General features: G+C 25.2%; 3 protein-coding genes across 3 annotated transcripts; 2 read left to right on the top strand and 1 right to left on the bottom strand.

Annotated features, from left to right (window-relative positions):
* Window positions 1-359: 359 nt before the first annotated feature.
* PmUG01_09048100 (conserved Plasmodium protein, unknown function) lies at window positions 360-6,397 on the top strand (the record flags this gene model as incomplete). The annotated part of the gene is made up of 4 exons (XM_029005186.1): window positions 360-441; window positions 638-677; window positions 819-897; window positions 1,106-6,397. The coding sequence occupies 4 exons, from the start codon at window positions 360-362 to the stop codon at window positions 6,395-6,397; spliced, it is 5,493 nt and encodes a 1,830-aa protein (XP_028861801.1).
* Window positions 6,398-7,933: 1,536 nt separating this feature from the next.
* On the top strand, window positions 7,934-10,064 carry PmUG01_09048000 (beta-catenin-like protein 1, putative; the record flags this gene model as incomplete). The annotated part of the gene is made up of 3 exons (XM_029005185.1): window positions 7,934-7,993; window positions 8,414-9,821; window positions 9,964-10,064. The coding sequence occupies 3 exons, from the start codon at window positions 7,934-7,936 to the stop codon at window positions 10,062-10,064; spliced, it is 1,569 nt and encodes a 522-aa protein (XP_028861800.1).
* Window positions 10,065-11,444: 1,380 nt separating this feature from the next.
* PPM2 (protein phosphatase PPM2, putative) lies at window positions 11,445-14,138 on the bottom strand (the record flags this gene model as incomplete). The annotated part of the gene is made up of 1 exon (XM_029005184.1): window positions 11,445-14,138. The coding sequence occupies one exon, from the start codon at window positions 14,136-14,138 to the stop codon at window positions 11,445-11,447; it is 2,694 nt and encodes an 897-aa protein (XP_028861799.1).
* Between the last annotated feature and the right edge of the window lie 1,067 nt (window positions 14,139-15,205).

Raw genomic sequence — 15,205 nt, 5'->3', positions numbered from 1 at the left:
TTAATTATAATATGAATGTATATAATTGTAATATTTTATTATTGTAAAATTTAATTTACATTTTTTATTTTCCTTATATTATTTCATCTTAGAAGGGCTTATTTTTTATGTGATAACTATATTTTTTTTTATTTCTCATTTATTTTTGTCATAAATAAACAACTGTTGTATAATATAGTAAATTTCTAGTTCTTAGATTTGTATAATATGCTTAAGTTATAATTAATTTTTTTTGATTTTTTTTATCATCTTAACTGAAGGTACAAAATTATAAAATGTTATTGCAAAAAGAATATGTCACCATATAAGGGGAAGAAATCTTTTTTTTTTTTTAATTATTGAAAATTTATTTTTTCAAAATGAAAAACGTCAAACAGAAAATTACAAATTTTAAGGAACTGGCGAAGCAACTAGAGGCATGTGTGCATCATGACTCGACGGGTTATTAAAGAAAATTATGTTACTATTTACTCTTTATATATATTGTTCACATCCTCCACCTGTTCTCCCACACGTGTATATGTATATATATATATATATTTGTACATATATATACACATTTAAGAAGGAAAAACAAAATCTATAAACACATATTTATCATAAAATATACCTCTTTTCTGTATTTTCATAAATGTAGATATTGATGTGATGCGAGAAATATACAGAGAATGTAAAAAGTAAGGAATCTAAAAATTGCAATTAAAGCTTTGGCATTATATGAAATTGCACACAAACACATGAGTCAAAAAAAAAAATTCAAAAAAAGGCACCAAAAAATGTATATGCATATATATATACATATTTTTTATCCCCTTCAGAGATTTACTTATATTAGAAAAATTAACACTAGAGGCACTAGAAAGGGGGAATGCAAATTTGTTCGAGCAATTAGTAGAGGTATACTGTTATTATTTTACTTTATTTTATTTTTATTTTAGCTACATGGATGAGCATGTGTATGTCTTTTTATGTACTGCTTATGTGTCCTTGTGTTTACCTATATGTTCACATTTTGATATATATATTTATATATACGTGTACACTTGTATGTGCGTATGTACCTATTTACATTTGTGTGTATATCGTGGAATTCAATCCTGATTAGGTTTCTACCCAAGTTAACAGAGCAGTTAAACTTTTCGATAGTTTTGAGAAAAACAAAAAAGATGGAAATAGGAGATATTCAGAAGTAGGTGACAAAACATTTATGAACAACAATAGGAGGTACATGTCAAAAAAAAAAAAACATCATGAAGGGGAAAAACAGAATGAAAAAAAAGGAAGAAAATATAAAAGCACAGATGAAGAAAATGAAAGAGAAAGAAATCGAAGTAGAAGTAGAAGTAGAAGCAGGAGTGGAAGTAGAAGCGGAAGTAAAGGTAGAAGTAGAAGAAAAGAACGTGAAAAGAAAAAAAAGAAGAAAAAAAAAGAAAGAGAAAAAAGAAGAAATTATCTAAGTGATGATATTAGTAGAGAAAAAGATATTCATGATAAAGGTATGTTTAGATCAATGTCAATAGATTCATTTAATAAGGATATCGGTATCCCTAATGATACCAAAATTTTAAGCAGTGACATGGATGAAAATTTCAATTACCCAAATGTAAAGGATAATAACAGGAGGAAAAAAAAAAAAAAAAAGAAAGAATTATATGAGAACAAATTCAAATTTGAAAGTTTAAATAGTAATGAAGATGATTTTTTAAATAAGAATATAATGGAATCAATAAATGATTTCAAGTTATCAAATAAATTATCCAAAAGTAAAACAAGTAACCATGATAAACAGTTAACTTCAAGCAGTTTATTAGTTATAATAATTCACATATCTGATATAATAAACGTTTCGTTCAATATAAAAAATGTTTTTATATATTTAACATTAAAATCATTAGATAATAAAATAAATATAAGAAAGAAAAGTAGAAGTAAAAATGTGGAGAATTTTTCTATAAACGTATCAGAATTGTTCGAGTTTTCTATTTTTTATAACAATCAGTTGTATTTATCAGTTGATATATTAGATAGCATAAATAATTGTCGTTATTACACTTGCTTAATAAATCTAAATAAAAATATATTAAAGAAAACTAAATTTTTTGTACCCACAGCGTACTTATTAACACAAGTTACCGACAATTTTTATCCTAATCAAGAAATTAAAAATAATAAAAGTTTTTTTATGAACAATGATTCTCTTTTTCCAAGTTCAAAATTTAGATATGATAATAGCAACAATGGAAACACTAGGAATTTTAATTTTACAAAACCTATTATTAATGATTTCTCAGGGATAAATGATCATTTAACAAATCGAAAATTGAGTAACCATACTATGAATAATTATAATTCTACTCGTAGCAATAACAAGAACGTTTTAAATTTTAAAAACTTCAATTTTACTACCAGCAGAAGTTTGAATAACCCCAACGTGAGCAACTTCAATTTTACTAGCAGAAATTTGAGCACTCCGAACATGAGTAACTTCAATTTTACTAGCAGAAATTTGAGCACTCCGAACATGAGTAACTTCAGTTTTACGAGAAAAAATTTTAACCTTACAAATCCTATCTTCAGCGACCCTTACTTCAGCGACCCTTACTTCAGTGACCCTAGTTTCAGTAACCCTAACTTCGGTAACACTAATTTTAATAGTTCTAACTTCGGTCATCTTAACTTTAATAACTTAAACTTCAACCGTAGCAACTTCAACCGGAACAATCGCAGCTTTGATAATAATTTTAACAAGGGAGTGATGAATGGAGACGTGGGTATGAGTAATTTTAATAAGCTGAACAATGCAGATAGTTTCGATAAAATGAGAACGTCCAGCAATGGGATGATGAAAGGAAGTAGGATTGAAAATGAAATAGAAAAGAAAGAAGAATTAAACAAAAGAGAAAGGAATTTTTCGAGTAACTATTCCTATATAATAATGAATATATTTTTGAAAAATAATGATTTTGATCATGAGACGGAATTATTAAAACAGAATAATTTAAATCTATACAAGCAGTTATATAATGTATGTAATAAGGAGAAAGTATTTTATGAAAATAAAAATAAGGAAAACGAAAGAAAAATTGAAGAACTGGATAAATTAGTAATGCTGCTAGAATTAGATAATGAAAGTTACATAGATGCAAATAGTAAGTTAAAAGAAATAATAGAATCGAATAAAGAAATAATTACAGTTATAGAAAATATTGTACAAAAAAAAAATAGTAAAATAGAAAAATTGGAAAAAGAAAATGAAAAAGTTGTAGAAGCTGAAAAATTAATTGAGAAAAATAAAAAAGAAAATGATCATTTATCAGAACAAATTACTAAGTTAAATGCTATTTTTAATGAACATAAATTAAAATTAAAATATTCAAGTGAAATTAATAATAATCTTAACAGCAAGGTAAATAATTTGCTATTTCAGTTGCAAAATGCACAGATGAAAAATGAAAAGCTCTTGTTATATCTATCCTTTTTATTAAAACATATACACAAGAATAGTTATAACGAGTATGAAAAAAATTCTTTAAGTTTAATGAAACTAAAAAAAATTAATTGGAACTTAGAAAATTCCACAACTAACAGCTACAACCACTTACTCGATGACATAATAAATAAATATAAATATGTAAAGAAAAACTCTAATTTTAATGATATATTTGTGAAAAATTATATCAAAAATCAAAAGAGGATAAATGTAAGTCCAAAAATTTTAGAGAAATTTTTTGCTGTTCATAACAACGAGCAAGAACGAAATAATTATGATTGTGATGACAACAACATTTTGGATAATAGTCTTAATGAGAAGAAACATTTTTTTAAAAATGATGATGGTCATGATGATTATGATGCTTCCGTTACCGATACAAAGGAATCCGTAGATGAAGAAAATGATTTATTAGTTGACAATTTTTTAATTGAGGAATATAAAAAATATTTGACTTCGACCAGTACTAAGGAGAATAGAAGAAAAGACGACAGTAGTGATTTCGCTGACTTGATCGGTTATGACAACTTTCTTACAAACGTACGAAAAGAAGAAAGTGAAAAAAATGAAAAGAATAGCAATAGTCAACTTCACCACAACATGTTAACAAATAATCAAAGTGATCGATTCATTTTTAATATGAAAAGAGTGGATGAAGTTCAAAAAGAAGAAAAGAAAGGAGAGAAAAATAAAAAAAAGAATTATCCTTTTAATGTACCTAATGATAATAAAAAGAATGACAAACATAACCATATGAATGGTGTCAACTATTTTCAAATAGCGAAAGATGATAGAATAATTCCTGGTGATAATTTATATAAAGCGTTTAGAGATGACTTAGATGTCCAAACGAATAATAGCACTTTTTCATTTTATTTAAAAAGCCGTGAGCAAATGAACTTTTTAAAGAATATAAATAAAAAGAAAAAAAATCAAAACTATAAAAATAAACATTTAAAAAAAGGGCATAGTAAGGAACAATTAGAAAGTAAGATGCATAACCACAAGGAAAAAAAGAGCAACCACAAAAAAAATACCACCAGTAGTTCTAGTAGTAGTAGTAGTAGTAGTAGTAATAGTGAAAGAATTAACAACAATATTAACAAATACAATTGCAATCATCGTATGTCTTCTTTGGAGAAGGAAAAAGTATATAGGAAAAAAAAAATTTTAATTAACAATAGAAAAAATAATAATATTAATCATGCTAAAAAAAAAAAAAAAGGTAAAAGCCCTCATTTATTTAGGGAAAATTACACTGTTAACAACTGTGAAATGTTGAGCGACTCATATCAAGGGGAGGGAAGTTCATCCGAAGTGACGAATAAGAAAAAAAAAATAAAGAATGTAGTGAGTGACAGTTATATAAAGGACATTCGTAAAGGTCGAGGAAAAAAACTTAATAAAGAAAAGATCACTTGCTACTGGAATAATGAAATAATGAATAAACATGAAGGAAGAGAAGACGCAACAGAAGACGATAAAGGAGAAAGGAACAAGGATCATCAATTAAGGAAAAGTGCAATTTCGCATAAACACAAACGAGTAAACACGTTGAGCAAAAAAACAACCAATGACTATTTTAGTGATTATAAAAGGTTTGAAAAGAAATTTAATTACTTTGTAAAGGTTTCAAGAAATATTAAAGGAAGTCTCATGTCAAATAGCAGTGAAAAAATTGGTTATGTTATAAATTTGAATAGGAAAAGCTATTTTACCAATTTAGAAAAAATAATTAATAAGTGCAATAAAAAAGAACAAAAAATATCATACTTAGACAATTATATAAACACAAGAATAAAATCCAACTTTTTATCAGATGAAGATATTAATAAACATAAAAATCTTCTGAGAAATTTTTATACAAAAAATACCAAGGGCCTCATTTTTGAAAACAACCTTGTTAAGATTTATGCGAAGCTTTATTATGCTAACGTTTCCAAGGGTGAAGAACTATATAAGGGGAAAGGAAGCACAGAAAAGCATAATAATACTAACGATGATGACGTAAACGTTAGAAGAAACTCAAATGCTAGCAGCAACATAAACGCTAGCAGTAACGTAAACGCTAGCAGTAACGTAAACGCTAGCAGTAACGTAAACGCTAGCAGTAACATAAACACGAACAACAACGTAAACGCTAGCAGCAAGGTAAACGCTAGCAGCAAGGTAAACTCGAACAATGTAAACTCTAGCAATAAAAGTAATAATGCTAAGCTGAACAAAGCAGAGGGAGAAATAAAAGAAGAAAATGTGTACTTGAATATATACATAAAGTCGATTTTATATAACATTATTTACATTAAAAGTAATCTAAGCGAAAATAGAATGGATAACATTAAGGTAGTTAAAAGGAATTTGAAAAAGAATTATAACAAAGTAATAGAAGAAAATGATTATATTAATTTAAAAAAGAATGAAATATGTTTATTATATACACTATGTTTCAAAAAAAAACTCCTACATAATTTGCCATTATTTTTGAATTTGCAATGTTTATATAATGATAACACTACCATCGAATTCAAAGTTGCCTTGCCATTTCCTCATCTGTTTTTACTCAAGCCAAATAGTTTATATTTAAATAATTTTGTAAAAAGGTTCCCAGATAACAATAAATATTATTACAAATCTTATTATTATAGTATGGTGGGCTTTTCAACTTTTAATGAATTTATTAATTCCATAAAATTATATAACTCATTTAATGTTTTGCACTTTGATTCATACAATATATTATTTAGTACCTATCCAGTTGATAAAAAAAATAAGCTACTTTTATTAATTGTTTGTGATTTTGTTAAAAAGAAATATGCAACTTCCAAAGACGCAGTAAAGTTGCATTTTATATCTGTATCCTATACCTTAATTAGTTTTGCCGTTAATCTATTTAAGCAAATTTTATAGTTAAGACTCTTTTTTTTGTTTTTCAAATGATTTGTATTTTGTATCGGAATTCTAGACATATACATATGAATACACACGTACCCATACACATACATATATATATGATTATACATATGCATATACATGCATAATATGTATTATTGTTCGTGCGTAAATATTGCATAATTCTTCCATTCGTTTAAATACATATCGTGTTGGAACAAAGCTCATATATTTTGTTTTTTTTTTGTGTTTTTTCATTTAATTTTGTGCTTCGTTTTTTGTTCTTTTTTTGCATGAAGAAATATGTTCATTATGCTTTTATATTATTATCTTTATATTGTTCTTTTTAGTTATCCGTTTAATTTTTTTTTAGTGTAACTGTCATTTCGTTTTTGAAATTGTTTAATACTGATTAGCGAAATGGCACTGTGGAAATGGGCTTCTTCAATTTTTATGATTTTTCAAATTACTTTATTTTAAACTTCTTTTATTTAATGCTTATCAGTAATTCTTTTACTTAACAGCAGCTGATATTTTTTTTTTTCATCGTTTATTAAACATTCCTTTTTGTATGTTTAACGTGCTTTGTTCCACTCTTCAGAGCAGAGTAATTTCCCAATACCTTATTTTTTGATACAAAATTATAACCCTCTTTTATATAGGTATAATGGAAAAAAAAATTTTTGTTTTGTGCAATTGTACAAAAATTAATTCTTTTTTTAATTCAAAAAAAAGGAACGATATTTCATATAGCACAAATAAAATATAGCATATATCCTGAAAGAAAATAATAATTATGCAATTCTTTTGTTGAGAGTATTAACTTTATATAATGCTTACAATTATTTTAAAAAATTAGTAACTAAATAAAGAAACAAAAAACATAATCACATAAAATTTTGTAATACGTTTTTCGAAACTTATGCTATTCATTTACTTACAACTTTTTTTTGTCATCATATCATATTTTCGTATTCTCTTTTTTTTTCTTTCTAAATTTGCTATAATATTTTTTGAATTAACTCACACGAAAAAGAATATTTTCATTTTTTTATATCACAAGATATATATATATATATATGTATGGCTTTGTGGGAGACCAGCGAAAATATGTTAGTACAATATGTAAGATCATAAACTTAATATTTATTTTCAATTATAATTTTTAAATTTACTTTTTTTGGTATCAGAATTTACCATTTTTAAAAGTGTTTTTTAATGAAGATATAAACATACAAAAAAAAATTTATATTTATATGTAAGTGTATATATATGTAAGTACATATATATGCATATTAAGCATATATACATTTCCTGCTCACGTAAGCATATGTCTCTTTTTTGAATTTAAGGAAAATATTAAAAAATTGTACAAATCCATTGAAGTCCTTTCGTCATTTTATGTGTCGCTGTAGTTTAGAGCCATGTCAAATTGAACCCTGTTAACTGCTACAATTTGAGAGTAATATATTTTGTTTGAATGTAGACTTATATATATGTATATAGGTTCCCCTTTTATCCACCAAAAAATAAGATGCAGAAATATTGTAGAATATGGAATACAGTGATGAAGATGATATTGACATTGAGGAAATTTTAAAACAAGCTGAAAATGTATAAAAAATAAAAGAAAAAAAAAAAAAAAATAAAATAATGAAACCGTTACAAGTGTCCATTTGCATTAGTGCATATAAATTTGTGTTACTCAAAAATTTATTCCGCAAAATGTGTATCTTCAGTGAATTTTTATTTTTAATTCTATTACATTTATTTATATTTTTTTTATTTTGTTTTTATTTTACTTTTTTTATTTTTCTTTATTTCCTTTTATTTTTTTTTTTTTATTATATTTATTTTATTTTTTTTTTTTAACAAGTTAATTTGTGTATTCCTTTTTCATGTAACCAAAAGTGTTAGAACGCATAGTAACGTGCGTTTCTGTATGTACGATAGTACACGCGCATGCGTGTGTACATATATATCCATATAAATATACATCCTTACACACGCTTATGCTTTAACCCCTTGATATAGGTCGAATGCATCGACGAGAATAGCATAAAAAAGTTCGCTACTGTTTTTAAAAAGAAAAAAAATAAGAATGAGCGAGATAGAATTGAGCATCCAGACAACCCGGAAAAATGGGTGAGTAGTGAAGTAGACTTAGACGAAATGTTAGTGAATACCAAAAATTTAAGTGTATGCACAAATTTGTATAAAAGTATGGTTGAATGTGAAATTTTAGGAGATATTGTTGATCTTTTAAATCATCCAAATAATGATATAGTTATTGAAGTACTTGATATCATTAAAGAGATAACGAATCCTTCAAATTTATATGAGTTAGACAAAGAGGTAAGTAACATAATAGTTGAATATTTAAACAACAAAAAACTAACGCATTTTGTTATAAATGTGTTAGAGAAAATTAATGAAGAAGAGAATGATGAATACTACAATGCTATGTCTTCTATCTTTAACATTTTTGAGAATATTTTTGAGTTAGAAAATAATTTACAGAATGACTTATTGACTAATTCGAAGTTATTATTTTTTTTATTAAAAAGAATTACTGTTGAAATAAAAGGAAATGATTCGAATTCTTTATATGCAAGTGAAATTTTGGTTTTACTTATCTTACGAATAAATCAATTTGCTGAAAATGTGTATGATGATTTTTATTATACTATTTCAATTTTTAATTCACTTTTAAAATATATTTCAAAATATAAAGATAAAGATCCTCCCAATATTAACAAGAAAGAGATTCTGCTTAATTGTTTTCAAGCCATAGGAAATTTATTACTTCTAAATGATAATAAAAAAGTATTTGATAGTACTATAGGTTTAGAATTAATGTTGAAATTACTTAGTGAAAGAAAATTTTTATGTTTCCCATCCTTAAAAATTTTTGCAATTGTGCTTAACGATAAAGATGCGTGCAACAAATTTGTAGAGTTAAATGGGTTAAAATATCTATTCTGCTTATTTATGTTAAGGCACATACAAAAAAATAAAATTACCATATTTGAATTTGAAGAAAATATAATTACGGTCATATCCAATTTATGTATACACTGCACTGGAACTTACCTAGGAAGAGTCCTAAATAAGTTTGGAGAAAAAAAATGTGAGAAAATTATCCGCTTGTTAGAAATAAGGCAAAAATATAATGATATCATTACCAATGAAAAGAAAAAAAAAAAAAAAAATTTATTAGTAAATGAAAATTTAAAAAAAATGAATATCCAAATTGATGATGATTGTAGAAAAAATCTCGAATACATAGAATTATGTGACAAGGGATATCTCATATATCAGTTAACTGATGTAATCTTAATAGCTCTTTTTTTTATGAACAATTCATATATTTCTAATAATATATTTATCCATTTGTACACCAAAAACATTGACATACAGTCTATTTATGAAAATATACTAGGTGGGTTAATTTGCATAATAATTGTGAAATTAAAGAAGTATTTTTTTTTTTTTTTCGTGTAATTGTGTACTATTTTAACTATATTTCTTTAAACTTTTTTCTGATCCTTCTCAAATTTTTTTTTTTTTTTCTGTTTTTTCAGATTTTCAGGATTGCTTAGATGATGATGAATTAAAAGAAAAATTAAAAAAAATGTTAACATTTTTTTTAACGTCGTCCAAGGAGTCTAACCTATTTGTATAACACAATTTGCAATGTGTAATTATACTTGAAGTGTTATTCTTATTATTATTATCACTTTTATTTCTTCTCAGTTAAGCCTTATTTCGTAAATTACAACTTATTTATATAGTGCTTCTTTTTACGGTCCATTTGAAAAGGTTATTGCATGTGTACGTACAGTTGTTTCTTTTTTGGCTAAAATGCAATGAGCTGTAGTGCCTGCATTTGTAATATTTATTTTGTTCAATATTAGTTTTTTGTTTTTTTTATATAAAAATTAAGGTGAATAATATGAAACAGGAAATTAATGTAAAATTAAAAGTTTTCTTATATATAATTGACAATTAAATAAAATGATAGCACATAATAGTTATTAATAAAATAGTTATACAATAAAATACTTACACAAAATGATGATCATATAATAATATTTATACAATAACACGTTCAAATAGTACGTTTGTGTAACACTATTATACAAGCTCATACAAAACGTTTTTATAGCACTGATATATAAAACACGTTTACACAACACACTTATATAACAAAATTATAAAACGCGCTTTATAACATGTTTATGTAATAGTCATCGTATGAAATAATTTTTTAGTATGATATTATGCTAATATATATGCATTCACACAATATTTTTGTATGTATAAAATGAGCAGTGATGCATTTATATATGATAGGGATACGTTGATAATCTTTCTTTTGCGCATAATTAATCATCTAAGTAATCCTCGTAACTTAGTATAAAAATATAATAGATGGTATGGAAGGAACAAAAGTATATCTTCAAAAAAGAAAAAACTACATAAATGCAGTAATTACGCACACGCATACATACACATATATATATACAAACATACTTATAAAAATGAATATATATATATATATATATATATTCATGTATGTACGTTGAAATATAATAGAGAAATAAGGTATACTGCAAAACATTTGTTTAAAATAAAAAAGCAGTTCATTCATATGAAGCACGCTTTCACTATTGTTATTTATTTTCTGTCTTTTTGCCTTTTTTTTTTGTTTTTTCAATTTTTAACTAATATTTACGCTACGAGTTGTAAGATTTACATAGACTTAAATACAAAAAGTGCGGGAAAAAATTAATAGAAAATGTGTAATAATACGTATAAAAATTTTAATGCATGATTAAATAGCATTAATACAAATTTTTGTACGATCGTATTTAACAAATAATATTTTTAATGCGCAGTATTTTTCTACTGAGTATTATTCATAAAATGTGTACATGTAAATATAGGTAAGTCCATATGTGTATATATATGTATATGTACATATATGTGTGAAACTTGCGAGTATACCCCTAATTCCTCCTTCCTCCTTTTCTACAAGTTCATTACCAATGACAACCGACCTTTACTCAATCTCATCTATATTTAAAAATTTCTTCTCTGTGTGTATTTTATAAACTGGGTTATACTGCACTATTAAACATGTCATATTATCACATCCAATTCCATCATTCTCTTTATAATTATTAGATAGACACTCATCACATAATTCTTCACATATTTGTGATAATTTATTAAATTTTTCGAATTTTGTTCTTTCGATAATTGGTGCGGAATCAAATTTAGTCTCATCTTCATCGTCTCTTTCTATATGCATTTCATCATTTTCATTTTTTTCCTGAAGAATATTATTATTGTCATCATCCATTTTATTTTCATCAGTAGCTAAAACAATATCCACATCATTCACAACATTATCATTTTTGTTACTGTTTAGATCATTGCTTGCAACATTTCTATTTTCTTCTTTATCTAAATTATTTTCAATATCTTTCCATTTATTTTCCTCATCATTTTTAACACTACTAACTATATTATCACTCGTTGCACTAGTAATGTTTTTTTCATGATTACCTATTTTTTCCATATGGGTCTCCTCATTGGTAGGTTCCTCAAATTTCTCCAGACGTGTTTTAACAAAACCAACTACATCTTGACCATCTTTACAATCCCATATTCCATCACACGCAAGGAATAAAAATTCATCATCAGGTGTTAAAGTAACACATGTAACTTCTGGGAAAGCAGAAATTTTCTGATCCTTTTGAGGTAAAAATGGATCTCTTTTATAATGTAAATCCCCAATTGCTCTTGTCAAATTTAAATTCCCATCTACCCTACCATTTGATATATAACCACCTGCTTTTTTAATTCTAGTTTCCTCTTCTTGTAAATGTGGTTTATGGTCAGTAGACATACCTAAGGAATTTCCATTAAAACAAACTATTGCCCTTGAATCTCCAGCATTGGCTACAATTAAATATCCTTTTAATATAACTGCTACAATGGCTGTCGAACCACAACTATACGCTATATTATCTTCATAATCATTTGAATAATAATTTTCAAACAAACGTAGTTCATCAGAAGCATATATTCCATTACAATCTTCTCCTTCATTATTTGCATCACTATTGCTACTACTAATATTATTATCAATTACATTTGTTATTGCTTCATCATAGGAAAAACCTTCCTCACTACTACTACTACTACTGCCTTTTTCATATAATCTCAATGAATTTTCATCATAACCACTTATATTTCCATTTGTGCTATTATTTGTGTCACAATCTTCATTAAGTTTATTTTTTGCTTCTGCTGCTTCTTGCTCCATACATTTTAAATTATCATATGTTAATTCTGATTTTACTTTTTCCGTTTTATTATATTCCTTATTATTTATTAAATTTTCCTCCTCTTTGTTATTATTATTGTTGTCATAATTATTGTTGTCATAATTATTGTTGTCATAATTATTGTTGTCATAATTATTGTTGTCATTATTTTTGTCATTATTATAATTATTATTATTGTTGTTACTGCTACTATTATTATTATTACTATTGCTATTACTATTACTGCTGTTATTATTATTACTATTACTACTATTATTATTATTATTGTCCTTTTCATTGATCGAATATTCATTATTCATATCTTTCTTTAATCTTTTAGCATTAGTTTCAGCACTATCATTCGAATCTAAATAATCAGAAATTTCTTTATTGTCCTCATCTTTTATTTTATTTTTATTTTCTTTATTTAAATTCAACAATCCATTATCATTTCTTGCATCCTTTTCAGCCATTCCTTTGTTAGGTGATATATTTATTTCTCTATTTTCTTCTGTATCACCATTAATCTTTTTCTCAGTATCATATTCATTTTTTTCTGCATCTTTTTTTCCTTTAACTACTTTTGTATCATTATTACTGGCAGTTAAAGCATTTGAATTTGCGCCATCTTTTTTAAAAACATTATTATTATTAATATTATCATCGTCATCGAAATCTTCAATGTCTTTACTACTTTCGTCCTTTGCATTTATTTCTGTTTCAAATTCTTCATCTTCATCGTCTTCATATTTTAATATACCATCTGAACTATCAAATATGGTCGAGGATTTATTATTTTCTTCATCAACTGTTAAAGACCTTGACGATTCTGTGCTCCCCTCTTCTACAGGATTTCCATCTTTATTATACACAACCTGTAAACACCTTTTTCCATCCCTTTCTATTGCTTTAATGCTAATATTTTTTGATATTATATCATTTAAAATGGAATATAAATAATTTTCCCTTGTATCCGACTCTTCTTCATTTTCTTGTGTTGGCACACTGTATTTTTTTAATTTTTCTTGATTTTCTGCTAAGAGCATTTCTTCATCTAATTTTAAAAAAGTTTTTTCAAGAGTTAATTTAATAAGTTTTAATTTATAATTTTTCGATTTATCTATATTCTTTTTTATTAATTCCTCACTAGCTTCTTTTATGCATTTTATAAATATTCTACGAAAATTGTACGATATCCATTTTGATACATTCGGGCCACCATGACCATCAAAAACACCATATATCGAAATATCTTCTTCTATTTCATTCACTTTCAGATTATTATAACAAATATGGCTGTCTTCCATATTCTTCCTCCAACCCTGCATACAAGACAACCCATATCTACTTGGATCCAACTCTAAATTTCCTCCATCTATAGATTCTTTATTGGTTTTTGGTGCCGATAAATATGCTCCCATCTATTTAAATGAACAATATATAAAAAAAAAAAAAATTAAAAAATAGTTATTTATCTTGTATTAACGTTAACAATTCTTTTATATATATATTAAAACATAAGCTACGGTATGTTACACATGCATGTACACGTTCATGTATCTATGTTTTACATATATGCCGAATGTTTAAATAAATACTGTATATCTATATAATTATGTATACGTATATATATGCATGTGTTCATGTGTGTGTGTATACTTATATATTTTAAATATAATACAATGAATGCCCTACTGTATTATTAAATTGATTTTTTGTCCCAATTAAACAAATTAATTTTATTTCTATTAATAACCCTCCTTTATTATGTATGTACTTAAATTTTATTAATATTTATTATTAAAACTTAATATTTACATATACATATATTATATATATATATTATTATAATATACTTCGTTAAACCTTTGCATAATCATTATTTATTTTCATTTTTTTCATTTTTTTCATTTTATTCATATGCTATGCTTTCAATTTTGTATTAAAAAATACAATTTTAGTTTTTCTTTAAATTTCGTGCATCAGCTCTTTTTTGTAGTGTAATATCTTTATATTTATTTTAAAAATTTTAACAAATCATGATTATCTTAATATATCATACATTTATCCATTAATTTAATCATTAATATATACATATAAAACATTTTTTTTACGGAACAATACATATATATAATATATGAAATATAATTTTTACAAATTTATTTTATAAACTTGTACATTAATACTAATATAGCATTCAACAATTCGTATATTTCCTATTCATTCTGTATGTTATAATTTTTTACACTTATGGGACATATGCATAAGAGCATACATACATATATATATATATACATATAAGCATAAATAAATGTATGTATATCTTTATTAATATTATAACTGAGCTTATTTACTTTTCTGATTTTCCTTAACAGCTCTAAAAATATCTTGGTAACATTTATTGTTCTTGTCAAAAAAACTATACTCTGTAATGAGTACTATATTAAATGTATGAAGAATGAAATGTTATTTCTGATTTTTATGGAAA

Source organism: Plasmodium malariae, assembly GCF_900090045.1.
Source record: "Plasmodium malariae genome assembly, chromosome: 9".
Classification (NCBI taxonomy): domain Eukaryota; phylum Apicomplexa; class Aconoidasida; order Haemosporida; family Plasmodiidae; genus Plasmodium; species Plasmodium malariae.
This window is presented reverse-complemented; position numbering and strand designations above follow the sequence as displayed.